Genomic DNA, 27,203 nt, shown 5'->3' with positions numbered 1-27,203 from the left:
ATTTTATATACGAACTCAAATTTTTCTCTTGGACAATGAATTAAAACAACTAAAAATCGGCCCAAAACTCATCCTTCAATTATTTAGACAACCTAGAACTTAAATTAAATCAACTTGATCTGACTTGAAAGAATTGCACAGTAAGACTACAAGTCCATTTGATCTCTCTCCAATAAGTCCGAGGCATTGATTTAACGACAGTGATCATTTTCTGCTCACTTCATAACCAGTGACTTTTGTATTTTTCCCCTTTCTGTTACACAATTCCAACAAAAGTCTTGATTCAGTGTCTCCATGAGGGAGAAGGAAAGTCGTTTATCCGTGACATACAAAATTAGTACTCTACCACCGTATCATATATCCAATTCCACGGCCTTGGCTTGTATTATGTACATGGCGCTTCATGGCATCCATCTAAACATACTGTACACGGATCGACCAGTTCAGGTCAGACCTTTTGAAAATTCTGAACATCGTTTGACCAGCGAAGACCTCTGTGTGGATCTGGCCCCATGCGTTGACCGTCTGCATGCACAGAAATTGGCTGTATCTGCATTGGATTATTCCCCAGGTCCACTCTCGTCAATAGTGGACTGTTTTTTCAGGCCAGCTTTCTTAAAATTTTGTATATCACCCAGCAAGGCCGATCTCTCCGAGGACGGTGGTGGCTTGGTTCCATTTTCCATCTTGGAGGACACAGGTGCCACCGGTGGAGGAGGGGGTGGCGGGGGTGGCGAAGGCACTGAAGACGTACGAGGGTTAAATTAAGAAGGAAAATGAAAGAGACATTTGCTGAGATACTATTACTATGATGACATCAAACAAAAGAACAAAACAAAAAAATATAATGACAATAATATTAAATGTTAGCGATGGAAAGTTGTTAGCAGAAATTAAGTATTTTATGTTAATAGCCATTACTAATGTAACACCATGCATTAAAGGGAGAACAAAACAACAGCCAATGACAGCAACTTGGTTACAAAATCCAGTCGAGTCTACAAAATAAAAAAAAACCATAAACCAGAACATTGTAACTCACATTAAAAGGACAAGTTTAGGCACAGAATTAAATGTTATTCATGTAGAACATGAAAACACACTGCTATCAAGGGGTCCAGGTTGGATTTCTATGATAAAAATTAATTTCTGTGAAAAATTGACTCTTTAAAGGAGTGCAGGTCATCAAATCAAGTGACTGGTCTATTAAGTCTAATTTTAAGTCTAATTGATACAAAGACCATTATTGGTTGATTCCTCAGATGGAACGCATTAAACTCGATGGGGAAACGGTACTTTTATGGCTTCAAAATGACCATGTGCAAACTACAAATTTGGCAAGTGCAAACCGTGTTGAATTTCATTTAAGGGTGCCAACTTGCATACACAAAGTTATAAGTACATGTTTGGATGGGTTGGGTTATCATATAATTTATAACACAATGGATTAACACTAACATTTACGATTGCACTAAAGAGCTGACTCATCTTCCCTGAAACCCTTAAAGCAGCATTCCTCGGTTTTTATAGGTAAATATCTTGAAATCAGAATAGCTATAGTAACATTAGTACTAGCAATCCATTTTTTTTTAAAAGTTTTCTTGAATTATAACAAACCTATGAAGATTGAAAGTCTGTCTAAAGTTACCCTCAATTCAAAAGAAGAAGTGAGAAGCCAATGTATTGGCATAGATGGAAATAATTTCCCAAGTTGTCTTTTCAACCTCTAACCCCCCCCCCCCCTTCCACCCTTTCCTATCAATCCAATTCCTAAAAAGTCAGGTTGAATGAAACTCTGTGCTACCATTGCTAAAAAAAATATTAAAAAAAACATGACTAAGCCTATACAACACTGTGCACAAACCAAACAAGCTAGTTAATGGCCGAGTTTGATGACCTAAATATATCGTGCAACCAATAAGCACAGTTAGATCTTTAAGCCCATTGTGTAAAGCTCTGAATTAGGCAGTGCATGTTAGCCACCTCATTATTATTTTGCACAGGTTTAGTTAAAATGCTGTCAAGATAAATAGGACTGACATTGATGGTCCAGTTTATAATATATTGACTATCCTCTTAAAATGTGTGCCAGGTCTTTATCGTTTTCACAAATCTGGTGACATCTGTAAGATATGTATATATTCTGTCTTAAATTCCAAGCATCATCAAGGTAGCTTAATTCAAGTACAGACCTTAAACCATCATGCTGTTCAGTGAAGATTAAAGTCACAACTTATTAAAATATTCTCAAGGTGTAAGCGTTTGGTCAATGTGTTTTTAATCTGCAGGAATTACGAGATCTTAACAATATAGATGTCGGTGATTTTAAGGAAAAAAAGGTCTTTGAAATGAGTGGCACGACAGCCAAATGATGTAAAATTAACAAGGTTTCCTTTCTGGTGTTTTGGGGGGGGGGTGGTGGAAGGGGGGAGTTAGGAAATGGGGGTGCAACATCTTTGCATTTAAAGAGGGATGCACTTGAAGTATTTAGGCAATATATATATATATCAATCTATATGTATACATATATATATATATATATATATATGTATACATATATGTATACATATATATACATATATATATATATATATATATATATATATATATATATATATATATGTATACATATATATGTGTATAGCCACAAGCCTACAGTTGCTACACATAAAAACAAACAAAAATCCATCCAAAATTAGATGCACTCATTTTTCAAGTTTAAAAACTTTAACCTATCTTCTTACATAGACTACTGCACTATTACTTATCACCACCCCAACTGTCAAATCCAAAATATCACATATTTGCCCCCCAATTCACTTGGTGGTAATAATGCAGTTCACAACTCAGTTTAATAAAGAACAGACATATTTGTATTTCATGCATGTATCTTCATGCAAAGTGTGTGGCAGCACACATTGGCTTTGGTCATGTTTTTTTTTTAACTTTTTTTTTTAGTAATATGACTACATAAGCTTGCCTACAGCGAAGATTAGAAGTTATACAAAAAGAGAAAAGGTTTGAGACAGAATTTTTCTCCCGTTAAAAGCAAGAGATGTTGAAAGATTAGTTGTTTTTGTGTGTGTGTGTGTAACAGGCTAAAGAAAAGACCTTTCTTGTTTCCAATGATAATCAAGATAAGAGTTCATTTTCCACTACTTTTCACTTGAAAGAGGCTTCAGGAAGACTTGAAACAGCTTCCGACCACGACACTGAATTTCGTTAAATTTGTGATGAGATTGGATTAAATGATATCAAGTGTGTAAAAGCACAAATGAAAGTACTCCTGACTTTAGGGAGCTAAAAAAACTTTGGTAAAAATGTTTACAGAGTTTTCCATCAAATAGAGCTATAAATAATGAAACTGGTTGACGTCATGCAGTCTACTCAATGTTTAAAATACTGACTTGAGGCGGAATTTTTATAATCTGGATATTATGTCGCAGCTCGATAAAGAGCGAGCGTGACTAATGTCATTTCTTAACCTTTTCTGGTTTTGCAAAATATATATCGGCTTTAAAATATGTTTCAGTCATTTGAATGCTCCTTTAATCTTTCAGGTTCGAGTTGACAACAATGGATCTCCAGTGCAGGCCCAAAATATTTCATGTTTAGTCATTGCTTTTATAAAATTCTACTAGCTCGACCAAAACATCAGTGTTCTCTCAACTTAACATCGACAACAGGCACCCTGGGTAAAATATCAAGTTCGTTACCGTCCGTCCTGCATAAATGTACGGACGCATTCTGAACGTGTTATTTGCCACTGGAGAAGTCTTACGTTCTTCGTTTTGACTTCTGAGTTTGTATGTGACTCCAGCAAAACGTTTTCATATGCAGGGTCATGACAAAAACAATTCATTGGTCTGAGCACAAATGGTATCAGGGATTATTGATCATTGGTTGACCTTTTTAGTCTAAATTTGCAAGAGTTCAACTTTTGAAACCATGCTAATAAAAGATGCTCCTGTATTACCAATTCTTTTCTTGGAACTGATAATAATTTATAAAAAAAAACATTATTATGATAATATTTAGCCTTAAAGAAACAACAACTCTTTCCCCCCACACATTTCTTATTTTTTATAGTTTTAAAGTCATTCCATGATGTGATGACACTATGTCAAACCCTTTTCCAACTGTCACCCAAACCACCCCTACCAACCACCCCCCCCAACCCTGTGCACGAAAAAAAAAAAGGGAGACATTAGATTTTGTATTTATAAAGAAAATTGGATTTGTAAAAAGAGCATAGAATTATTATCCATCTAGAATATAACATAATTTTAAGTTGTTGTTTGTATACGGTACTGAGGGTGGAATTGCAGTGGGCCTGTTTGAAACTGCGAACCAAGTAGTTGCTACCAATTGATGATAAATATTACAAATTAAAAGAAACAAATTAAGGAGAACTTCACCGAAAGCAAGTTATAACGTGTACTGTTACTTTGCAAAAATGATGACATCCCGTAAGTAGTGCAAGGGAGTATTTACATTATTACATTGGTGTGAACTCGCCCAAAAATTTGCAAATTAGGTGCAGGCACGGAAAATGTGAAATAGAAAAGTGTATGCCACTCATGTTTTTTAAATGTCAATAATTACATGATATTGAATTTTTACTAAAAAAGGGCCATGAAAAATATTTCCCCCCCTCCCCCCACCCCCCGTTCATTACAATGGAGTATCAAAATTTCAAAAAGGTATAACTACAAAATATTTGGCTTTTAACCTGATATCAAACCAGCCCCCTATCTGAACAAGATTAACAAAAGATTTAACAGTGTCCACCATTTTAAAATGTGTTAGTAAAACAATGGAACCAGGCAAAACAAAAGAAGAAACAAAGTAAGCTACATGTTCCCCATGCAATAATAATAATAGTCCCATGTCATACATAATCCGTGAACTACAGCGGCAACCGAATGAGGTCACCCAACCAATGAAATGACATTCCAAACACAAACATGCCAGATACAAAATAAATTATATAACTCTATAGTGCAGACTATCGCTTTAAAATTGTATTACACAATCTTGAAAAATTGACGATTCAGTTCAATTCCTGGTTCCCTGTGCAAGGCATTCCCCTACAAAAGGCCACTCAAGAAGATCAATTTTAATCCAGATGCAGCGAGAAACAAACCACATGCTATCTCACCATTTCTCAATTTTTTGCACTCGGTACACAATTTAATAAAACGACGACCTATTGTTTAAGGTTTTGCTTTGTCAAGTGCTATTTATACTGAAGGAAAAACACATGTCATACTCAGCGACTCTAAATGCATTTTAATCAAATTAGTGCCCTCCAATTTTGGTTTTTGCTTCCTTGTTTGGCCTTGACTAGCATTTTGCTGGTTAATAAAATGAATTTCGTTCATTGAAAATTGAATTGCAAGATGCGATGGATCTGTGATAGTTAAGAATAGAAAAAGGAAAAGAAAAAAGAAAAAATCTACAGGCGTGTCAAATAAACAATCGACCAAATTAACGAGGGTGATCATGTAGGGCAAAAACAAAATTAAAAAGAGTACTAGGGCACGAGGTCAACCGAAAAGTGGAACAATGAGCGATCGTTACGAAAAAAAAATTGGGGTTGTAAGATCGGGAGGTAAATCGTGGAGGGGGGGACGAGACCTTTTCTCCACAGGCATGCATTGTGTTTGAAATATCAACGGGAGTTAAGGATAAGGTTTACAAGAAATATGAACATACAGAGGAGCTCCAGGTAACCCGGGTTACTCTTTCTCTTCAGATTCTGTGTCAAAAATTAGAAATTTGAAAAGATTTGACTTTGCACTGGTTGGAAAATTCATATTTTTCACATCATGGCATTTTCAAAACATACAGAAAACAAAAATGCACCATTTCTTTCCACTGAGATATCAGTGCTTGATGAATGCTCGGTTCCTTTCTGCGTCTGCTAACGTCGACTCGAAGTGGGGCGTGAAACGTTTGGATATTTACCCAAACGTTAGACTTTGAAAAAAACATCACAACACAACACAAATTACCGCATTATCTTATGTTTGGTAACAACGTAATCACCCATAAATGGTTAAAAAACGTGACACAACCCATTGGCAAATGCCTTGCTGCTTTTTGTGTTGCTACTGTAACGTCAACATAGTTTGTGCACTTTTGCACTACTTTTCCAGTAAACATTTATATATATATATATATATATATATATATATATGTATATATATATATCACTAAAATATATATATTTCACTAAATTCGGCGCTAGGGCGAAATTGAACAATAGGAGAGTGGAAATTTGAAGCTAAGGCGAAAATGTTGTTTCGCCTTAACGTTTTTACTACCATTTCTAGGCATAATTTAATGTCGCAATTAGTCTTATCTTGTTCTCCACTGTCTAAAGCTAGGGTTTGGTTAGGTTTAGGGTCAGAGGTTAGGGAGTATATGAGGAATTAATGTTTTATTTTAGTGTGCAAATCAATGGGGAATTCGCCCAACTGTCGAATTTAGCCGAATAAATATATATATATATATATATATAAATATATATATATAAATCTTAATATATATATATATATATAAATATATATCTATATATATACCTATTTACTCATTATTAGATGCCGGTGGCTCAGTAGTACCATATGCACTTAATATCTCTCTAACATGCACTGTGATAAGAATCTCAGTGACTAATTATTAGATCGCAATGACTTAATACCTCAGACTTGTTATAATAATTAACGAATTAACTGATTGTGATAAGAATCCCAGTGACTAATCATTAGATTGCGATAACTTTATACCTCAGTGACATGCACCAACTGACTTGTTATAATAATTAACGAACTGAATCCCAGTGACTATTCATTAGACTGCGATGACTTTATACCTCAGTGACATGCACCAACTGACTTGTTATAATAATTAACGAATTGAATCCCAGTGACTAATCATTAGATTGTGATGACTTTATACCTCAGTGACATGCACCAACTGACTTGTTTAATTAACGAATTGAATCCCAGTGACTAATCATTAGATTGCGATGACTTTATACCTGAGTGACATGCACCAACTGACTTGTTATAATAATTAACGAATTGAATCCCAGTGACTATTCATTAGACTGCGATGACTTTATACCTCAGTGACATGCACCAATTGACTTGTTATAGTAATTAACAAATTGAATCCCAGTGACTAATCATTAGATTGCGATGACTTTATACCTCAGTGACATGCACCAACTGACTTGTTATAATAATTAACGAATTGAATCCCAGTGACTATTCATTAGACTGCGATGACTTTATACCTCAGTGACATGCACCAACTGACTTGTTATAATAATTAACGAATTGAATCCCAGTGACTATTCATTAGACTGCGATGACTTTATATCTCAGTGACATGCACCAATTGACTTGTTATAGTAATTAACAAATTAAGTGATTGTGATAACCAACCCGGTGTCTTATTGTTAGATCGCTATGACTTGGTGACATGCACTTAAAATCTCAGCAACGTGCAACGACTGACTTGCTATATAATGAGATATGACGGATTACGATAAACCTACTGACATATTATCTTGTACTTCATATCTCAGTTACATGCACTGACTAACTTGTTATAATGTTACAATGACTTTTCATGATAATATATACCTAATGACTTATTATTAGATCCCAGTGACTCGGTATCATGCATCTCGGTAACATGCAACAACTGAGTTGCTATAATTAGTGCATTTACTCAATTGTGATAATTAGATCCAGTGACTCATTATTAGATCCCCAATGACTCGGAAACATGCAATTAACATCTCAATAACATGCACCAATTGACTTTAATCATATAATAATTCTGTATTGACTTTTTTGTGTGATAAACCCATTTCATGTACTTGATATCTCAATAACACGCACTAACCAACTTGCATAATAATGTACTTACTTATTGTGATAAAAAATAATAAATCCTATATAAACCATATATATGATGTATTTAATGAATTGATACTAAACAACAGAAATATTATCACTGCAAAGACTTCAGCCTGTGTCTCAATATCAGAACGAGAATGATGCAGTATCATGCCACCATTATCTCAACATCAGAACAAATTTATTTATTATCATATTACACCTTGGAAATCCAATGTCAGAGAGCATGGGCGCAACCACATATACTTGAGGAGGGGGTACAGCCCCCAGGATATTATCAGCTCTGCCAATCCCCTTCCCCACCCCCTGTCTTTCCACTTGCAGGCAGAATGTTCCAAAAAAATCCTAGCAAGGAGGGTATAAATATACAACTTGTATGTGCTTCCTAAACATTTCAAACCTAAACAGTCACACCCAAACGGTCAAACCTCAACCTAGACCTAAACAGTAAAATCTAAACAGTCAACCTAAACCTAAACAGTCAAACCTTAACCTAAACAGTCAACCTAAGCCCTAAACAGTCAACCTAAAAAGTGCAATCTAAACAGTAAAAAATTATTCAACGTTTGTTTCAAAAGTTGCAAAATATACCATTATTTTACATCCAAGCATCCTTCATTAAACAAAAATTTCTCAAAATTGAGGGGCAACCTCTTAGGCTCCTGCCCTGACAACATAGCATATAAGCACCCCCTCCTACCCCCCCCCCCCTTGGTGAGACAGAAACTGCTGTGTATCATGAATAAACTTCCTTTATTAGTATGCATGAACTGGTTCTTTATTGTTTATACCCACACGTACCAATTAATACTTCTTCAACACATCAACCAACACATTCAAGTCAATGACATCAAGCACATTATGCTACAGCTGTACTTTCTTGCTGATCTGGGGGATCTTTCCCTCATTCTGAACAAACCTCATAAATAACGCTGCAAAACTGGGGGGCACCCCTACTTTTCGCTTCAAAAATTTATTAGGTTATGATCACTGAAATGCATCCGACATGCGAGTTATCAACTGTTTCATCTAGTGAAAGCTATAGAGACCATTGCGTGACCTGTAAAAATAAACTTTTCTTTCATTCCAACCTCAGACGTCACGTTATCTATTTACGTAAGATTTTCATCTTTTTCCCCGATTTAACTGGAATTGATTGTTAATCTATTAAAGATCCAGAACACTTTTCTAGCAGATACATTTTAGTTCGAGTCTGTTTTTGCACACAAGAATCGGGGCGGAAGTTGTTATTTTCTTTATATGTGAAAGGCTAACGTATCAGAATATTTTACTCATTTCAGGTGAGAAATATTTCACGGCATGCATACCTGAAACCTCAAAGATTGTGCCTATCTTGCATATAAGAATTGGAGCAAAATTTGTTACTTTCATGAAATGTTAAGAGTATATTAACGGATACTTTGCACCCTCACAGATATCACACCCTGAACCAAGCGATTATCACTCGAGAGACTAACAGAAAGAGGAAAATCATCTAGACACTACCCTGATCAGAACTCTCCAATGCATATCATGTGAAGAGCGAAAACACATACACCAAAAAAAAAATGTTTTTTTTCTTACCTGATGAATTTGGTGATGGAGAAGATGGACTGGTTACCCCATTCGATGTGCTATGATTGTCTCCTGTTTGATGAAAGGTCAAGCAAAGGTCATACCAAAAACCATTGTCATAATAGGGTTAACTCGGATTGACTTGAAATGTGACTATCGACCCCCAGGGTGCACACTGACCGACTGAATGTAACTCGATTCAGTATTCAATTTGTTGTGTATTAGCTCACAACTAACACTGATCAAGATTTTGCCAATTTCAATCCATATCAGCTTCAGTCCGGAAAACTGAACAGAAACATCTCCAACATTTCCGACAAGCAGCTGGTTGCTCAGTTTTGACATACATGCAACCAATAAAATGGAATTAATTTTGCATGTGAGCTAACCGAAAATCGTCATTGTGTGATGTGTCTTCAAGACAAGTTATAACCTAGTTAATGCAGGCAAGCAGAGGAGGGTCTTTTTCATTTGGGTTAGTGCGGGATCGACCAGCGCACTACAATATCGAAACCAATGAACCCTGCATTGAAAAGTCGATACTGCGTCAACTTTATTGAGTTTCGCAGTCGATCAGGAAACTGTCGTGACTTATACCGAATGCCTAATAAGCATTAACAAGAAAAATGTGGTCTTTGGGTTTACAAGCTTACAGGTTAACAATGGTTCCTAGGATCCTCTCTCTTACCCACAATACACAGTTTACGATTTTACCTTTGGTGGTAGATATACGAGGATTGTTTACATTACTTTTTTCACTCTAATTTCAAAATTATGGCTGGAATGGGATTCAAATCAATGACCTTAGGATTAAAAGTCCTTTAGCTCTACCAACTGAGCTATCCACCTCTTATTTTGGCAGCAATCCCTGTAAAGCCATTTCTTTAGTTAGGGGAGAGGGGAAGGGGAGGGGTTGGGGGTGGTGTGGAGTGCCAATTTTTCTCTTTCTCTCAGGCTAACAGGACAAAATTTCCTATCATTTGTAATGCTAATAACAAATGCTACGAAGGGTATTGCATTTATCAAGACTAAGAGAAGATAGATACACTATCTTCTTCAACATTCTTTCACAGAAGTTGCACATAGCCTAGCCTGCTTGGTACACAAGAAAAGCTGATGAGGTTAATATTTGAATTAATTGGTTATTAAACTAATTATTCACTTTCTGCGCCTTTCTTCCATCAGAAGAAATAGTTCCTATTATTTGTATGAATCGTTGCGCTTTGTAATTTAAGAAATTAAACGCAATAGGATTGCGTAACTATAGCAACACGATTCGGCTAGCTGTTTGGAGTCCAAAGGTGTGGGATAGTCTGCTCTGAAATATTTTGTGCACCTTCCTCAATTCAGTGTATAAAATCACTATGGAAACGACTTAAGAGCTAAGGACAATGCAATATACCACAGTAATTTTTAATGCTGCACCCAGCCCTGGCGAATGGTACATGATGCAGGAATCACTCTAGGCTGTGAAACTCTCCAATACGAATATGCTCAGTCCATTAATTGACACAGTTAACAAAGTCAGAACAAAAATTGTCCTCTCTGAAAAAGTCTACTCGAAAGCAAAACTTACTATACACAAAACAGAATAAATACTACCAAATTTTGAAACCATTTGATGACGATGGATTTCTCAAAAATTTTCAATGGAAAATCAGGAGGGAAACAGAATCCATCGTTTATAGAACGAGTTGATATAGAGCTGCATGATAGACTAACCGTTTGAGTCTGGTTTTGAAGGCTGGCTGCTGTCCGGGTTGGGGTTCATGGACTGTTCGGACATCCTCTTCTTCACAGCTTTCTTCCGCCTCTTCTTCTCCTCCTCAGAGTTGTGATGGGCCTGAGCTTTGTTCAGTCTCCTGAAGGAGGATATCTGCAGGTTTAAACCAAACGATATTTCGAGGTTAATTACTGTAAATGTTTGGGGGTTCAAGTTTTAAATTTCTCTTTTGGAGTCAAATGCACAGAAAAATACAAATTACTTTTCAGCTCAGCTATATTTCCATAAAGTTGGATTTCAACTTGTGATTCTATTTTAACTTCTTCCTCTTGCTGTTGGTCTGTATATTTTTATGTCTTCATCCCCAAAGAAAGTAAAGAATAATTTTTTTTTTCAGTTCAAAGAACATAATGACATCAGTTGCATAAATGGGATAAATAAAGGGAAGGAAATACTACTAAATTTTGTTTAGAAACTGAAATTTTCTCCCGATAATTCCATACAATTGTGGTCCATATGTCCTTGATGTTTAGATGATTTTTTTTAGATGATTTTTTTAGATGGTGTTTTTTTTTCTTTTTCTTACCAGGTCAACTGATAGGACACCATGATTCAGAGCACCCTGTTGATTTCCATCTTCAAGCCGACCTTTTAACTTCCATAACATTGGGCCCATGGTCCAGTATCTACCATAAGGACTGACACAACTCCACCGGACCCCCCACCAATCAGAATCACTTCTGAGCTCAGAATGTATGGGACATAAATTAAGGACAAAAATCAATAATTCATATCTGTCGGCAAGTTCCAATACTATAGAAAGATTTTCGAAAATCTGGAAAAATCCTGCAAACCATCAACCATTTTACATGATCCGATACTGGGTAGCCTGATGTCAGGCCATTATTTGTTGCAAAGTTTGTGAATTGATGATAAAAAGCTGGCACTATTCTGATGAACATTGCAAGTAATTGAATAGATTTACAAATTTGGAAAGACAGGATTTTTGGTTTGATGGGAGTAAGATTTGAAAGCAAAATACCCTTCCGAGGTTTTTAACATTTCATTTGGGACAAATTATTGAGAACATGCTGTCATTGATGAGATTGTAAAGTTTGGGAGACTGCATTACAGCAGGAAAATGGGTTTGATTCACATCAAGAATCATGTTTAGAAGCATACATGACATTAAAAAAAATCAAATATTGTAGGAACAGTTTCTGTATCCCCATGACAGAAACCTTGCAAAGTAAGGGGAATATTAACATAAAGTTGAGTTGAAAATTACAATTTTTCTCATTGTCATAAAATTCAATTTTCGGTTGGTTCCCGAAAACTTCAAAAGTCGGTTAACTTTCATATCCAACTTTGAAGACTTCCCTAAAGTGAAAGAATCCCAATTTTTTTGTTTTTTAACACTAAATCTTAAAACAACATGCTGAAAATTGCCATGAATGTCATTTCACATAAGACAATAAAGTCCAAATCCTGCTTGGGATAAAAAAACAAGAAATACTGAAAATACTTTACCTTTTTTTGTGAATCTTTTAATCTTTTTTCAACAGCTGCTGTGGCTTGCGTTAGAGGTTCTTTGGATTTGCTGGACACTCTGAATTGAGGTTTTTCTCCGAGAGTTATCGGTGCATCTGCAAAGAGACTGAAATGAGAAAACACTGTTATTACTGTCTGCTCAGTAAGTAAACAATATGGATTGTGAAATATACTTGATCATTGTGTAAAATGACCTTACTTCGAACATCCAACTTCAATGCACTACGGACACCTAGCCAATTTGACCCATACTCAGTACAATTGTTGTTTGTGATAATCTCATTCAACATCTGTTGAAATGTATTCGAAATGCTCTTTTCCTTTCCAAGATGTACACATTTGAAGTTTGATATATCTGGAAAGCTCTTTAAATATGTGCAAACTTTGAGGTGGAGTGTTGAACTCGTCAAAATTTCTTATTTTAGGCCTTAATAAGTTAACCCGTAATTAAAAGCCCAAATATATCAGTTGAATAATGTAATGTTCCTCTTGTCAAAGAAGACAATAGAAACAAATTCAAAAAATTGTCTTAGGCCACAAACCTGTGTTCAGTGTCCTTTAAACGAAGGTTGTAAAAGCCAAGGAATAACGTAACAGAATACCAGGCAGTCACTCCCATTGCATCATCAATATGCATAATTAGCTAATGTTTATTCATGTATAAATAAACTAGAATTATGAAAAGGCTTATAAAATGGTCAATCTTTGTGGATTTTGATGGGAATTACAGATATTTTCATGATTTCTAACGCATATCAGAGTGTATTAAGACGATGTTGTCATAGGTGTCTGTAGACCGTTAAGTTGCTAAGGCAACGTGTCAAAAGTAGGATGCTGAAGGGACTGCAGCATGCTGCAGCCAGGCTGCAATTGACTTTATCCATTTGTGCACTGCAGTTTCACACAATGAGCACTACTGGTCTGCTGACATAATCTATTTTGTTTGATATAAGTGCAGCTTTGCTGCAAGGAACCTTTGCAGCGGTTGCAGCTTTCTTTTAGACAAGTACCCTAAATGTAATCCTCAGGTAGAATCAAACATGAAGAAAGAACTAACCCCTCCGGGGAGCTCCCCGGAAGAAATGTCATTAGCTGGTATTCAGCCTAATCCAATGCTAAACAGCTCCTTCAACCTAAGAGTTAAAAAGGGTATTCTGGTGACAGACGATGTGAAACTTATATTGAAGCAAATTCACAAATATATACAACCGTCTCTGATACACAGTGTCGATCAAAATGCTTTGCGAGGGTTCCTGATGGACTTACGGATTTTCTAAGAGTTCATCTATTGTTGGCATTTTCGTTTTGCAGGCTTCAGTGGTCAGAATACTTTCTAACACGTCCTCTGAAGAAAGAACGAAATGGGAAAGAGTTTGGATTTATAATATCAAAGATAGAAAAATGGAAAATACAGAACTACCTTACTACTTGTCGAGGTACCTGACAACTGTGGCCCTCTACGTATTGTATAATGGAGGCTCTCATTTTATAACCCATTCACATGAACTGCAGAGAGTTGTTGATGTTGGTGTTACCAAAACGTGAAAGGTAACTTATGTCGACTTACAAATAATATTCGTTTTTCTTTTTCTTTTTGTGCCTGTTTAATCTCTAGGTACAGTTTAAAGCACATTGTTTCGATCCAATCTTCATGATTGGTGGCGCTCTTCCATATTATCTCACACTAAACTCATTGGAAATTTTACCAAATACAAAGTGACAAGGCTTTGAATTACAATGAAGGTTCAAAATTAAGATGTAAAACATGGAAGAAACACAGAACAAACCATTAGATTTCAACTGTGAAAAAATTCATGGATCTACCTGAACCAAAAAATAATTGGGTTATGGACTGAATAAACTGTTTGAATAAGTGACATCAATCAGAAATACTATTTTGGAGTCTTTGTTATCCGAGTCAAAACACATAGAGCTAGGGTTCTATAGATATTCTTTCTTATGTCTGTATCTTGAGCTTCTTTCTTAAACTTTTGGTAGCCATTTTGCTGCTATTACATTGTATTCACATAGAGCTACGGTTCAATAGATCTACTTTCTTATGTCTGTGTCTTGAGCTTCTTTCTTAAACTTTTGGTAGCCATTTTGCTGCTATTACATTGTATTCACATAGAGCTACGGTTCAATAGATCTTCTTTCTTATGTCTGTGTCTTGCGTTTCTATCTTTAACTTTTGGTAGCCATTTTGCTGCTATTACATTGTATTCACATAGAGCTACGGTTCTTAAGTCCACTTCATGTATGTATAAATTATCAGTGTTCGTGTGTGTGTGTGTTTATTAAAATAATGTTGCATTTAAACTGAACAGATTACCTTGCAAACTGTGTCTTTCAATCCAGAGTATGGCCAAACTTGGGTAAATTTGGACAGAAATACTTGACTTCTGTTACTTTTGCATGTACTTTGAAGCCGCGGTCAACAAAATTGTTACAGAACCACAGACAGACAATCCAATCCCAACTTCTTTGTTTCCTTTGAAAACATTTCTTTTCTTTTAAGAACTGCATATATCAAAAAACTTTTTTGATTTTTTTTTTAAATTAATATTAAGCTACTTAAAATTTGAATTTTTAACCCACTTTAAAAAAATTAACACTTCTTTCTTAAAAACAGTTTTGGTTTACGTCAACTTACTTATTTGAGGTGGCACTGTGTGTGGGAAATCGTCCTTGGAAGCTGCATTTAGAGGATTGCCAAATGTCATCTCGTACAGTAGATGACCAAAGCAGTATACGTCAACGGCTTGCATTGTCTATGAAACCAAAAAGACAACAGACAAACATGGGTTATTCATACAAAAATAATTTTCTGAGTTATTTGTGTACAAATTCTGTGTTTTTTTCTTTGATTTGTTGTTTTTTTCAAATAGAGATACACATTAAAACAGGTCAATACAACTGAAGTATAAAATCCAAACATCAGCCACTTTTCACAATTTTTTTTCATATATTTTCCTTGAACCAGTTCAATTATGTTCTTACAAAAATTAACATAAAAGGAGTTTTAAATCCAGAAAAGAAGGAACAACTACTGTACAGTTGGAATGAATTTGTGCACAAAGAAATTTTCATTCCTGCAGATGTGAGGTTTAATATATAATCTTAACTATAAAGGCAGTCAGAGGTAAAAAACTTGTGGGTGAATGGAATTTACGTCAAATGTTTAGTTTTATCTTATGAAGGCAGCATGTCAATAACTTTCAAAACACATGATGCGTCTCACAACATAGGCCCTTATTGCCATGGCGCCCTTCACATAGTAACTTATATTTATTTTACCCCCATACAATTACTGACTTTAAAGCGTTTGCTGGGTTTATATCCAGAGTCCACAAACTTGAATTTATACAGTTTGAAAAGAGCAAAACATATTTTCGGGAAGAACAGGATTTGAATCAGACATAAGGATGAAAAATCCTGTGCTCTACCAACCGAGCTATTAGTCAATAGCGTCTGGTATAATTTCTGACGGGGTGTGGTCGCCGGTTACTCGGTAGGCAAGGTTCTGTTTCTGACTGCCCCACCCCACACCCTCCCACCAAAAGAACGGTTATATAGGGTAGCCACCAACCAAGTGCTGGATATATCAGTGGGTAGGCCGTGGGAACTTGTGGTCCCTAGGCCACTGGTGCAAATCCTGTCATAGTAAAAGATGTCCTTACTCTTTTTCAAATTGTTTATAATTTCCATGTCAGTCGTCTCTTGTCGATTTACATAAAAAAATAATTGAACTGAATAATTGAATTGAACTTCTAAATTTTAAAATAAAATAAAACTGTTAAAAAACTGCTTATCCACTAGAGAGCCTGTGTTAGAGAATGTGTAAAAAAAGTTGGGCTGATGTTTCGATCCTAGCAGGATCTTCTTCAAAGGCTAACTGACAAGTAACAGTAACAGAAGGGACAAAAACACGCACAGAATACAGACAGGTTAATGAGCATGGTGAACACAACGATATCTAAATTTTAAGCGGGGAAATCCCCCCTGCAAAGTGAAGAAGTCCAAACTCACATTAATCTTCCTGAATTGTACTATGTAAGGCCTGTAATAACCAGGAAGACCAAGAAGCGAGTTCTCTATGTCCAGTAACCGGCAGGCGTTTCCTTCGAGTACGACGTTGCCGGCATGGAGGTGACCGTACGGAAAATCTTTCTCGTGGAGGAACTTGAGAGCCTTGCAAAGAGTAAAACAGAATCGAGACAGTTAAAATGGTACTTCTTCTCAAAGGGCTGTTGTATTTCTCAATTCAATTTATTATGCATCTTCTCAAAGAGTTGAATCAAATAAGGGATGAAAAGCAATATTCCAGACTACACAATACATGACTTAGATTGTAAGTTCACCACAGTGCAGATTAAAATCAATCAGCAAATAAACAAGCACACTTGGATGTGTGAACCAAAAGGAGCTTGACTAATGCAGAATGGTTAATTTGTGTACAATGATAAAGGGACATTCTGTTGGTGACATGTATGGATTTCCAGGACATAGGTCACATCACAGAGAAAGAAGTGAAAATATACTTGTGCATACAAAATTAACGTTGAAGTACAAATTAACTGTGCCTACACATTACAAATGTGAGAACGCATAAAGAAATGGGCAAATGCTCTATGCAAAGAATGTTAGGCATAAGAATGCCAGAAAAAAAGCAGGAACACTTCATGAACTATGGGCTAGGTTTATTGCAGAGGAAGGGGGGTAAGGTGGGGTGGTACATCAATGAATCAACAATTATATGTGAGGCATGATCTAAGTTTTGGAATAATGAAAAACCAAATACCCAAATGTTGCAATATAAAAGGGAGAAAACTCAGTCTTTGCAAGCACTTATTGAACCATGGTAGACAAATAGTAGAACCATGATAGACAAATGGTAGAATCATGATAGACAAATGGTAGAACCATGATAGACAAATGGTAGAACCATGATAGACAAATGGTAGAACCATGATAGACAAATGATAGAACCATGATAGACAAATGGTAGAACCATGATAGACAAATGGTAGAACCATGATAGACAAATGGTAGAACCATGATAGACAAATGGTAGAACCATGATAGACAAATGGTAGAACCATGATAGACAAATGATAGAACCATGATAGACAAATGGTAGAACCATGATAGACAAATGGTTTTTCTCTACAGAAAAGAAATCATCTTGATAATATTTCTTCTGTTCACAGCAATGATCCCTCTCAAAAGTCCTCAGGTTTTACTGAATGAAGAGAGCTGAAGTCAAGGTAACCATTTTTATATTGATATCACACGAGAATTTTAAGGTTTTCACTGAAATATCCTAAAAGACTTACCTCGAGGATCTGTCTTCCATACAACTTTATTGTTGCCGTGTCGAATCCAACGTATGCCTTCGGTCGGCAATATTTCTTGAGAAACTGTCCCTTGGGTTTGGTCTGTGAGAGATGAAATTACAAACAATAAATGAGACAAAAAGTATCCTATATAAAGCAGCCTTCAATCTTTTTAGGAAGATTCAGTTTGGTCGATGGGAATCGTTCTGTCCAAGAGACAAACAAACAGCTTTCGGCTCCAAGCACCTCCTTTAAATCAGTTGCGAGGGAATATATAATATATGCCAACAGACTTAAACATGCCAAAACTATTACCTGGTTTGGATGATTACGAGCAACACACTTACTATCTACCCACCACAACTGTACTCTAGCTTTACTATCCAAAATGTGAGACAGATAAGTGAGGAGGATGGTGATATTTTGTTGTGTTTCTATTTTAACAATTAGACCTATATTTTAATTAGCTTTATTCTAAACTCACTTGAAATATTTGGTCTTTGAGCGTCCCTGTACCGTGGAATGTCCTGATCATGAGCCTGTCTGTATCTTGGTCGTTCTATTTTAACATTTAGACCTATCTTTTAATTAGCTTTGTTCTAAACTCACTTTACATATTTGGTCTCTGAGCGTCCCTGTACCGTGGAATGTTCTGATAACGAAACCGCCTGTATCTTGGCAAGTTGCAAACGTGACTGGATAAATGAATGGATGCTGGAGTGAAGGCATCACCTTTAAGAGTGGGGCTAAGTCTCGATTATCTAGAACCTTATCAGCTCCAAATGCACTCTAATGAGGGGAGAAAAAAAAGATGTAAAATTATGCAATTTCTCGTAATTACTTATCTCAGAAACTTTAAAATGTACAAATGCATGGAAAATGTAAAGGGAATTTGCTCTCTGCCAGCAAAATTTTCACATAATGTACTTCTAAAATTTACCTTCTGCAAGAAAATGAATAAAAACTGCAGAGTAAATGGGCAATTTTCAAAACAAAAAAAGGAACCCCCCCCCCAAAAAAAGTAGTATACATTTCTATTGAAAATGCTACCCTGCTTTTTTCACTGTCCCCGAGACGATGCTCAATGATGCTTAACATGTAAGCGGAGGGTTTTTAGATTATATTCGCACAGTGCAACTACAACTACAATGGCCATTTGGAATACGTCGCTCACCAACATTGGCGCAGTAGCAATTAAATATATACATGTGTTCTCTCTGATGTAAGCATTTTAAAACACTAAATGCTAAAAGACAAAAAAATCTTTCTTAAACATCATATCCAATCATTTCCAGTTTTGTGATGATATTTTTGGGTGCTTCTTTATATCTTTGTCATTAAAATTGTTTTGGGGTTTTGAAACAATTTTACCCTTCGATTAAATCCATTGAACAACAACCTTCTTCACTGTTTTGAACATAATACATTAAAATTATGAACATTCTGATAGTACAGAAAAATAAAAAAATAACATAAAAAATAAAATAAAATGTTTATTTTTTATATTTTTTATTTCACCTACAGTGTCTTATCTGTACAATACGGCCTTGTGGTTTTACAGATCAACTGTACATTGAGCATAGAAGGTCAACACCAAACAATCTAGTACAATCAACTAGCAACATATTTCCATGCTCATTATCTATGTACAACTGCAGCTTGGCAATTAACTGATATCAACGAACTGATTCGACTTCTCCTTTAACACCAGTGTAGTAATATGTTGCCAGGTCACTCATTCTCCAAGATGAAAGGACCCGTAGAAGATTCATAGTTTTCAGGTAGAGATTATACAGTGACTCGAGTCAATAGCTTTGAATCGAGTCCAGATGATCGCTGATCGCGACTCGAATCAACCTTACGATATAAGTCTGTGACTCGTTCACAGCTCTGATTTAAATGAAACAACTTACCCATGCTAACACCTGCTTCACTTTGGCTTGATCTTTTGGCCTGACCATAAAGAAACATTTCCTTATCCTCCAACCCATGTCTTTGAGGGGCTCGATCATATCCCAGAACGGCTCTGACCTGAACAACATGGACACGTGTTGAAGCGCCACCTCTGAGGAGAAACAATAGAGTAAAACATGGGTAACCCGATACACACATTCGTAATTCAATTAAATTCCGCACAATTTCTTTTGCACCTATCGATAAGTACATAAAATACCATCAGTGTTGAATAAGATGTGTGGAAGAAGTAGCGACCATGCACCACAAGGTCATTTGATTTTAAGAATGTTTGCTGGGGTTGTCACTTTCACAGACTGGAAATTTCTCTTAAAATAGGAACACCAGTTTCTTCCTATATTTAAGCATATTTCAACATTTGCTAGAAGATTAACAAACTGTTTTTCTTGAGGTTCTCTCCACCTCTCTCTCTCTCCAGATTATTCTCATGTGATAAAGAGATGATAAAGAGATGATAAAAGAGGAGGTGATGAGGTGATAAGATAAGTCTGTTATATGATTAATTGATTATAATTTAAATGGTAAATCATAAAATGTCTAACTAAGGTAAGATACTCAGATGAGAACAGTATTAAATAGTACTTTAATACATTTTGACCAAAACTGACTATCGTTTTTATTTATAGCATATTTGATGGGACGGGGAGGGGGTGGGGAGGGGTTGGGGGACCCAGGTGGACCTGTTAAGGTTTTCCAGATTCAAGAAATGTTTCTCCAACAAGAACAGAAGTACTGTAATACTGTAACTAAATACCACAACATTCTTGGCAAACTGTGTATTAAAAGAGAGTTTTGTGCAGATGTTCACATTGTTCCTCTCAGATCACGAAACCTTAAAGAAACACCCTAACTTCCCCTAAGTATCATTGAGACACAGACCATACCGAAATTAGTCTGTGTGGTAGATATACCTGTCATGAACTAATGCACCAAATAGTGCTGCAGAAATTGAATAGAGACATCACATACACACACACGGCTGGAGACTCGATCAAGTCTTACGACACAATCAAACCGTGTCTGCTTCGAGTTTTTTGTATTTTCTTCTGTATCTATTGCAATATTTATTTTACTGCGAGGGAGATGGAGTTTTGAAAAATCATGATTCTAAATTACTGACCCTCTTAACATGACCTAAACATATCTTTGGCTTCAGTGTCAACACTGTTAACATTTCTACCTTGAAAATATGAAATGAAAAACAGAGAGTGGGTAAAAGTTCGGCACTATGACATTCCAGATTTGCGGAATGACAGCTCCCAGGCAGAATTTTCAAAACTAGAAATGGAACGAGATAGATATTTTCAAGTGTTGTTCTTGACAAAGATCTATGTCATATAAGAAACATATGATGATTTTCCTCCTTTCCAATCATAATCTTTGGAATCTTCAGACTGTTCTCCTCAACCAACAAATCAAAACCTCTTAGCTATAGAGTTAATCACGCAACATTTCAAATATTAAGCCAATGTTTACAACAGTTCTGTTAGTGCTCAACAACGGTACAAAACCACAGTTTTCTTGGATCAACAACATCTGTTCAAAGTTCACATTTTGCAATACCTTTGTGAGAGAGACACTAAGCTTGTAACATTACACACAGCCTGGTATAAATCTATGATAATATACAATGTACAGTCCTACTGACAACAACACCAATCTACATGTACAGTACATGTGCTTGTTATATTGTGTGCATAGAAAATTTAGCTAACAATTCTCAAAATCATGTGTATGTACAGTTTGCGCAGTGATGCTTTTTGAAACACGTTTGGGCTGTAAACATGCATTCAAATGAAAACAAATTGCAGGCTAGGATAGGAAATTTTTAATGTGTCATTCCATGTCAAACATAATCAACCGAAATTCTGAATTTTTTGGAAATTAAGGGAATCACCCCACAAAAGTGACAAAACTCATTTTTTGAGCTTTCGTAAACTTAAACTGCAATGAAGAAAAAAAAAGGAACAATTGGGAACAAATCTGTTGCAACATATTCAGTGGAAATATGGATTACATAACACATTTCAAATCGACATTACTTCAATCAAAACCACTTGAGATACAGAGCTTACATTTTCGGTGAATTTGTTTCGTATGTGTATATATATATATATATATATATATATATACCTATACTGTATATGGAAAAATCTGATGGAGTTACAGCATAGTTACAGTCAGTCAACTGCAAACCACTAACTTGGTACATTGTCACAGAATGACAGTTTTAATACAGAAGCCATGTAGGCCACTATCTTAATTGAGTCTTTTGACACTGAAATTTGCTGTTATTTGAAAAATTGCTAATATCAAAGTGCTTGAGCTGATACCCTATATGTAAAGGAGACAATAGACAATATTGTATCCTTTTGTCCATTTGTATGATATTTTTTTTTTTTTTTTTTTTAAGGATGGTACACCTCTGGACAGAAAGATTGATCAATGATGCTTGTTGTATGTTTTTGATTTACCTGATCGTACGACACACTGTGCACATATATGTACCAAACATGACACATGTAAATGTCATTATTAGGCTGCTTTTAGAGGTTTTGTCCCCACTTAAAATACAATTATGAATTATAACGATCTGTTAGATAACAAAACTGAAAACATGAATTTGTCCAAAGCACACATTCATATCATGCATGTTGTTTTGTCGAAAAACTTGACATTAATCGTACATGCAACTCCCGGTTTTATGATGAATAGCCAACAAAACAATTCATTTGCCTTAATTGCTAAAGTCTAAAAGAATAAGGAATAAGAACTGACGCAGGTTGTGTATAGTTTACTAATATAGCAACTAATTTTGATAGTTTCCAAAGTAGATTCTTGCAGGTTTAATAACCAAAACAGTAGCTCAATTTAATAAAACATATGAGGATAAAATTTTGTACTTACACAACTGCTGATGGGGGGGGGGGGAGGGTTAAAGTGTGGAACATAAAGTTTGCAGTGAATATTTGATTGTAAAATAGGACAAGTAGACAAACATCAATTTTGTGCTATAAAACCTTTTAAACGAAAGCTATCTATTAAATCCTAGACTGAGCTTTGTTCTTTAAGATCAACCTTAATCTGTGTAGAATTTTCCTTGTTAAAGCTACATCTCCCGACCTTCCCATAACATGAACATTCACAGACTTTGACGATGTTTTAAGTAAAACCCTCCCTGATATTGCTTCGAGTGTAAACTGGCATCAAACAGTCAAAACATTTGGTATGTACGTTACCTGATAAATCTACAGGGTAGTTCGTTGGATCTAGAAATTTCTTAAAAAACAGACTGCTGGAGAGCATATGATGTGAGAGAATGAGGCTAAGGTATCTCTGAAGTGCCATCTGTCTGTCCGCTACAAATTCACGCTCCATATTCCCAAAGATTTTCTTTGGCGGCAGTGGTAGTTCAAGGTTACTGGTTTTCAATTGTTCGTGCAAGGCTACAAAGTCGCTGTATCTTCTGTGAATCTGTGATTGAAAGGTAGAAAAAAAAGAACAAAAAAGAATAGAATAACGAGAGTCCATAAGAATATGGTTTTTAACTTTTTATCATATTGCATTATATATATTGTTATGTTATAAACTTCATACTTGTACAACTTTTAGAATACACACTAACTGGTCAAAATGCAGTCGACTGTCCAACAACTATGAAAATAAGCTTTGTATTAAGAAACACCTTAATGAAAACAATGCTAGATTTTTGAAAGCTGATATGTAATAAAAAAATATGTGTTTTTTTCTCTGAATCTCTTTGTAGCCACTTTCATGCTGTAGGGGTATCCGATATCTGTCAGTCTTTTACAAGATTTCCTGGTGCTTTACAAGTTTTCTCACAAATTCACAATTTAGTTGGCACACCATCTCAGAATATACCGCTCTGCCATGCCATTCATTTCTATAGTAATGACCAGGCCTACCCTTTTATGCAACACAGAGGAAGTCCTGAAATTATTCATCAACATTTTTACATCTACTGGTTTTCGCTGCACTTGCTTTGTCTTCAATATTCCTTAAAAGGTTAATTGTAATATTTATGTTCTTGAACTGTCCTGATACCCTTCCCGGGTTTTCTGCCATATATATACTCTAGCCTACAACAAATCAGCTCGGCTGGTAAAGCATTGGACTTTCCATGCCATACCCTGGGGTCACTTAGCACTTCAAACCATTTGGCGCTTTCAAAACATTGGTACCATATATCCTACTCTAATGGGACTTCAGTGTATACTTTTGTTTTTTCCATCTCTCACAACATTACAGCACTTGCCAAGTCTGAGACCACCTCTTGATTAATACTACATGTCAGAATATAATATATATATATATATAGCAAACAGTATGTAATCTAGACTGTACTAAAGGATGCACAGGTTTGCTGAACAAGAAAAGACTAAAAGACTTCATCATCAAAGTCTGAGATCCAAATCAAAGCCATCATTATAACATGATAGTTAACTCATTCCAGCTGGGAACCCTTCCTAGACTTAATTAGGTCATCCCAGGAAATCAACGTAGTACAAAAAGATGCCAGAGAATTTTAACTAGAAAGTGATGATGGATGTAACAGGAAACATTCGCATGCACCCTCTTACCTGCCAATTTTTCTCGGGATCTGGACCTCGTTGAACTCTGATGACATAGTCCTGAAATGAAAAAAACGATGTCACAAGAATCTTTTTTGTTTTCCTTCTTCAAATCGAAGTTATTGGCATGCGCATCTTATGATTGATTGTACACTGCTCTGAGGAAATGTTGAAAACCCTTATTAATAAAAATCATAATAATAATTATCAGCAGTTTTGTTAATTATAGAAATTAATATAAAATCATAAGTGGCCCCCCCCCCATTTATGAAAGAGAGTCAAACAGTGATAAAGTTAGAACTTTAACCGACATTTCTACTGCCGAATTCCAATCACCTTGAGCCCTCTCTGAGAAATACCCTAAGTCTAATCTGACACTCCCTAAAACGAGTAGTAGGAAATATTTTGGAGGGTCAGAAACTCTGGAATGTTGATACCATTCTGTGAAACAGTAATTTAGCAAGTCATAACATTATGCTTAAAATTACCAGCTGTACTGATGAGGTTTAAACTGTACAAACATGAGGGGGGGGAATCCTCTTGTACAGTTTGCTATTTCTACAAATCAAAGAAACTAAATGGTCAAGCTTTTAGTATAACCATTACGTTCTTATGGTTGCTATAAAAAAAAACGGTAGAGATTTAATAGCTGTGCGTGCACTATCATTGTTTCTTTCTGGGAAAAAAGTGGATTTGGAATGGGAACAGCTGTCTTTGCTTCAAACAGTTATTATATGCTTGGTAAGTTTACCAAACCAAGTTAATTTACTTGTAGTTGCAATTAATCAAACTAAGATTCTTTCAAATACTGAAGGTTGGCAAATGGAAATTCAGTGAATTTGTTTACATTCTCAACCTTTCAATAAAGTACAAACCAAATTGGAAAAACTAATCAAGGTTTTCTGTTTATTAAAAATTAGCTGACATGTGCTGTGACTTGATGAAGTAAATGAACTACATTATCATGGGCTTTTACAGGTAGTATGAAATATCATCAAGTTATGGTTTATCAAAATCAACTTAAAAAAATGTTGCTGAAATAATGGATACATCAACCTCTCTATATGTTGATAGTTAACATATTTTATTCACCCCATAAATACAATGAAATGTGTTTCTTTTCCCTCTTGAAACAGCAGCTGGTAGCAAGCTTGAAGCCAAGCGGATTAATGTCTTGGTTGTCCAAAATGGACAACACATCTTGGAGGCATCTTAAGGTAGGTTGTTTTTGTGTCAGTATTGTGTCAGTAAATGTCTGTGTACTCGTCACTCTATGGGTTACACATACCTGACAATTTCACATACATATACAGTGCACAAACAAACTGCTTTTAAATGCTCTGTGAGATCTGCAAACTTATATCAAACGACATTTATTTAGTTTCAGTTTTAGAAATGCAACCAGCCAGAGGTGCAGCCAAATGAAATACATTTCATTGAATTTTGAAACAAGTGGCCACCCTTGTTTGTCTTTGTAGGGGGGGGGGACCGACTGAGTGTCCATCAATTATTCACCCCTCTTCCTTTTCAAAAAGGAACAACATTTGATAACAATATACCTCATTGTGTGATATACTGAAACTTTGCATGTACTCTTAGTTTGCAATTAATGTGTATTACATATATGTTGAGCTGCCTGAACATACCTGGGAGACTATAATGCATGCAAGATGTTCCGGGAAATTTTGAAGTTAAGCTTGTTAGTGGTTGTTTATTATTCAATAAACCTTTCCTCACAAATATGATTGTTGATATACTTACAATGTGTGTTTCAACATTCTGAGCTGCTTCTATGGTGCACTGTAATGGAACTGTATCATCCAAGGCCAAAACCGATTTCTTCTTCTCAAAAACTGCCATTCCTGTTGGCTATGGTAGCCTCAAACTGTTGTTGCTTAAACCAAACACGTTGATAATGATCCTTTTAGTTACACAATCAACTGGTTGCAAACTTAAATACACGGTGCTCCGTGAAAATCAGCTTCACGTCGGTATCGAATGACGGTTAGCCTAGTACTTGTAATATTTGTAAGTACTTAGGCCTAAGCCTAATGTTATTTGTTAGTGTACGCGTATTACGACTTACAGTTACAGTCTACAGGTGAGCGAAGTGTTCGCCTTCCCTAACTACACATAACTGAGAGTCTCCCAAATTCGCTTGTCTGTTTAAGGTATTAACAACAAACTGATATTTAAGTGGTAAACATCCAAATTTGTATTTCCGTTTTCACTAACACATTGAATGCCATTACGTAAGACATGAATATAAGCGACGAGCGAGTACTTTTAACAACCTGTAACGAATGAAATGTTTTAATGTGACCAATATATTACTAGCCTAATAGTAACATTTAGCAAGTTCGGCTAGATTTTGTTAACATCTTTTGATCGGTTCTACCAATTAACTTTAATACTAGAAAAACTTTCGTACGTAAGGGAGGAAATTATTTTAGCGAATGGTAAGAATTGACTACATTGGAAAATTATGCTCAACTTATCGTTCAATTTTCAGCAAAGT

At 35.7% G+C, this 27,203-nt stretch overlaps 1 protein-coding gene across 2 annotated transcripts; it reads right to left on the bottom strand.

Annotated features, from left to right (window-relative positions):
- Positions 1-241: 241 nt before the first annotated feature.
- On the bottom strand, positions 242-27,203 carry LOC139961429 (PX domain-containing protein kinase-like protein). Of its 2 annotated transcripts, XM_071960585.1 has the most exons (14): positions 26,447-27,201; positions 24,695-24,745; positions 23,333-23,567; positions 20,033-20,184; positions 18,729-18,908; positions 18,120-18,221; positions 16,813-16,974; positions 15,437-15,554; positions 14,050-14,128; positions 12,763-12,889; positions 11,232-11,385; positions 9,519-9,581; positions 5,719-5,761; positions 602-742 (listed from the first exon to the last, which is right to left on the bottom strand). In XM_071960585.1, the coding sequence occupies exons 1-13, from the start codon at positions 26,543-26,545 to the stop codon at positions 5,742-5,744; spliced, it is 1,542 nt and encodes a 513-aa protein (XP_071816686.1). In that variant the 5' UTR covers positions 26,546-27,201; the 3' UTR covers positions 602-742; positions 5,719-5,741. The 2 variants fall into 2 exon arrangements, with proteins under 2 accessions (XP_071816685.1, XP_071816686.1); XM_071960584.1 differs by lacking the exon at positions 5,719-5,761 and having other exon boundaries at positions 242-742; positions 26,447-27,203.

Source organism: Apostichopus japonicus, chromosome 20, assembly GCF_037975245.1.
Source record: "Apostichopus japonicus isolate 1M-3 chromosome 20, ASM3797524v1, whole genome shotgun sequence".
Taxonomy (NCBI): Eukaryota; Metazoa; Echinodermata; class Holothuroidea; order Aspidochirotida; family Stichopodidae; genus Apostichopus; species Apostichopus japonicus.
Note: the sequence above shows the minus strand (reverse complement) of the source record. Positions and strands in the feature narration are given on the sequence as shown.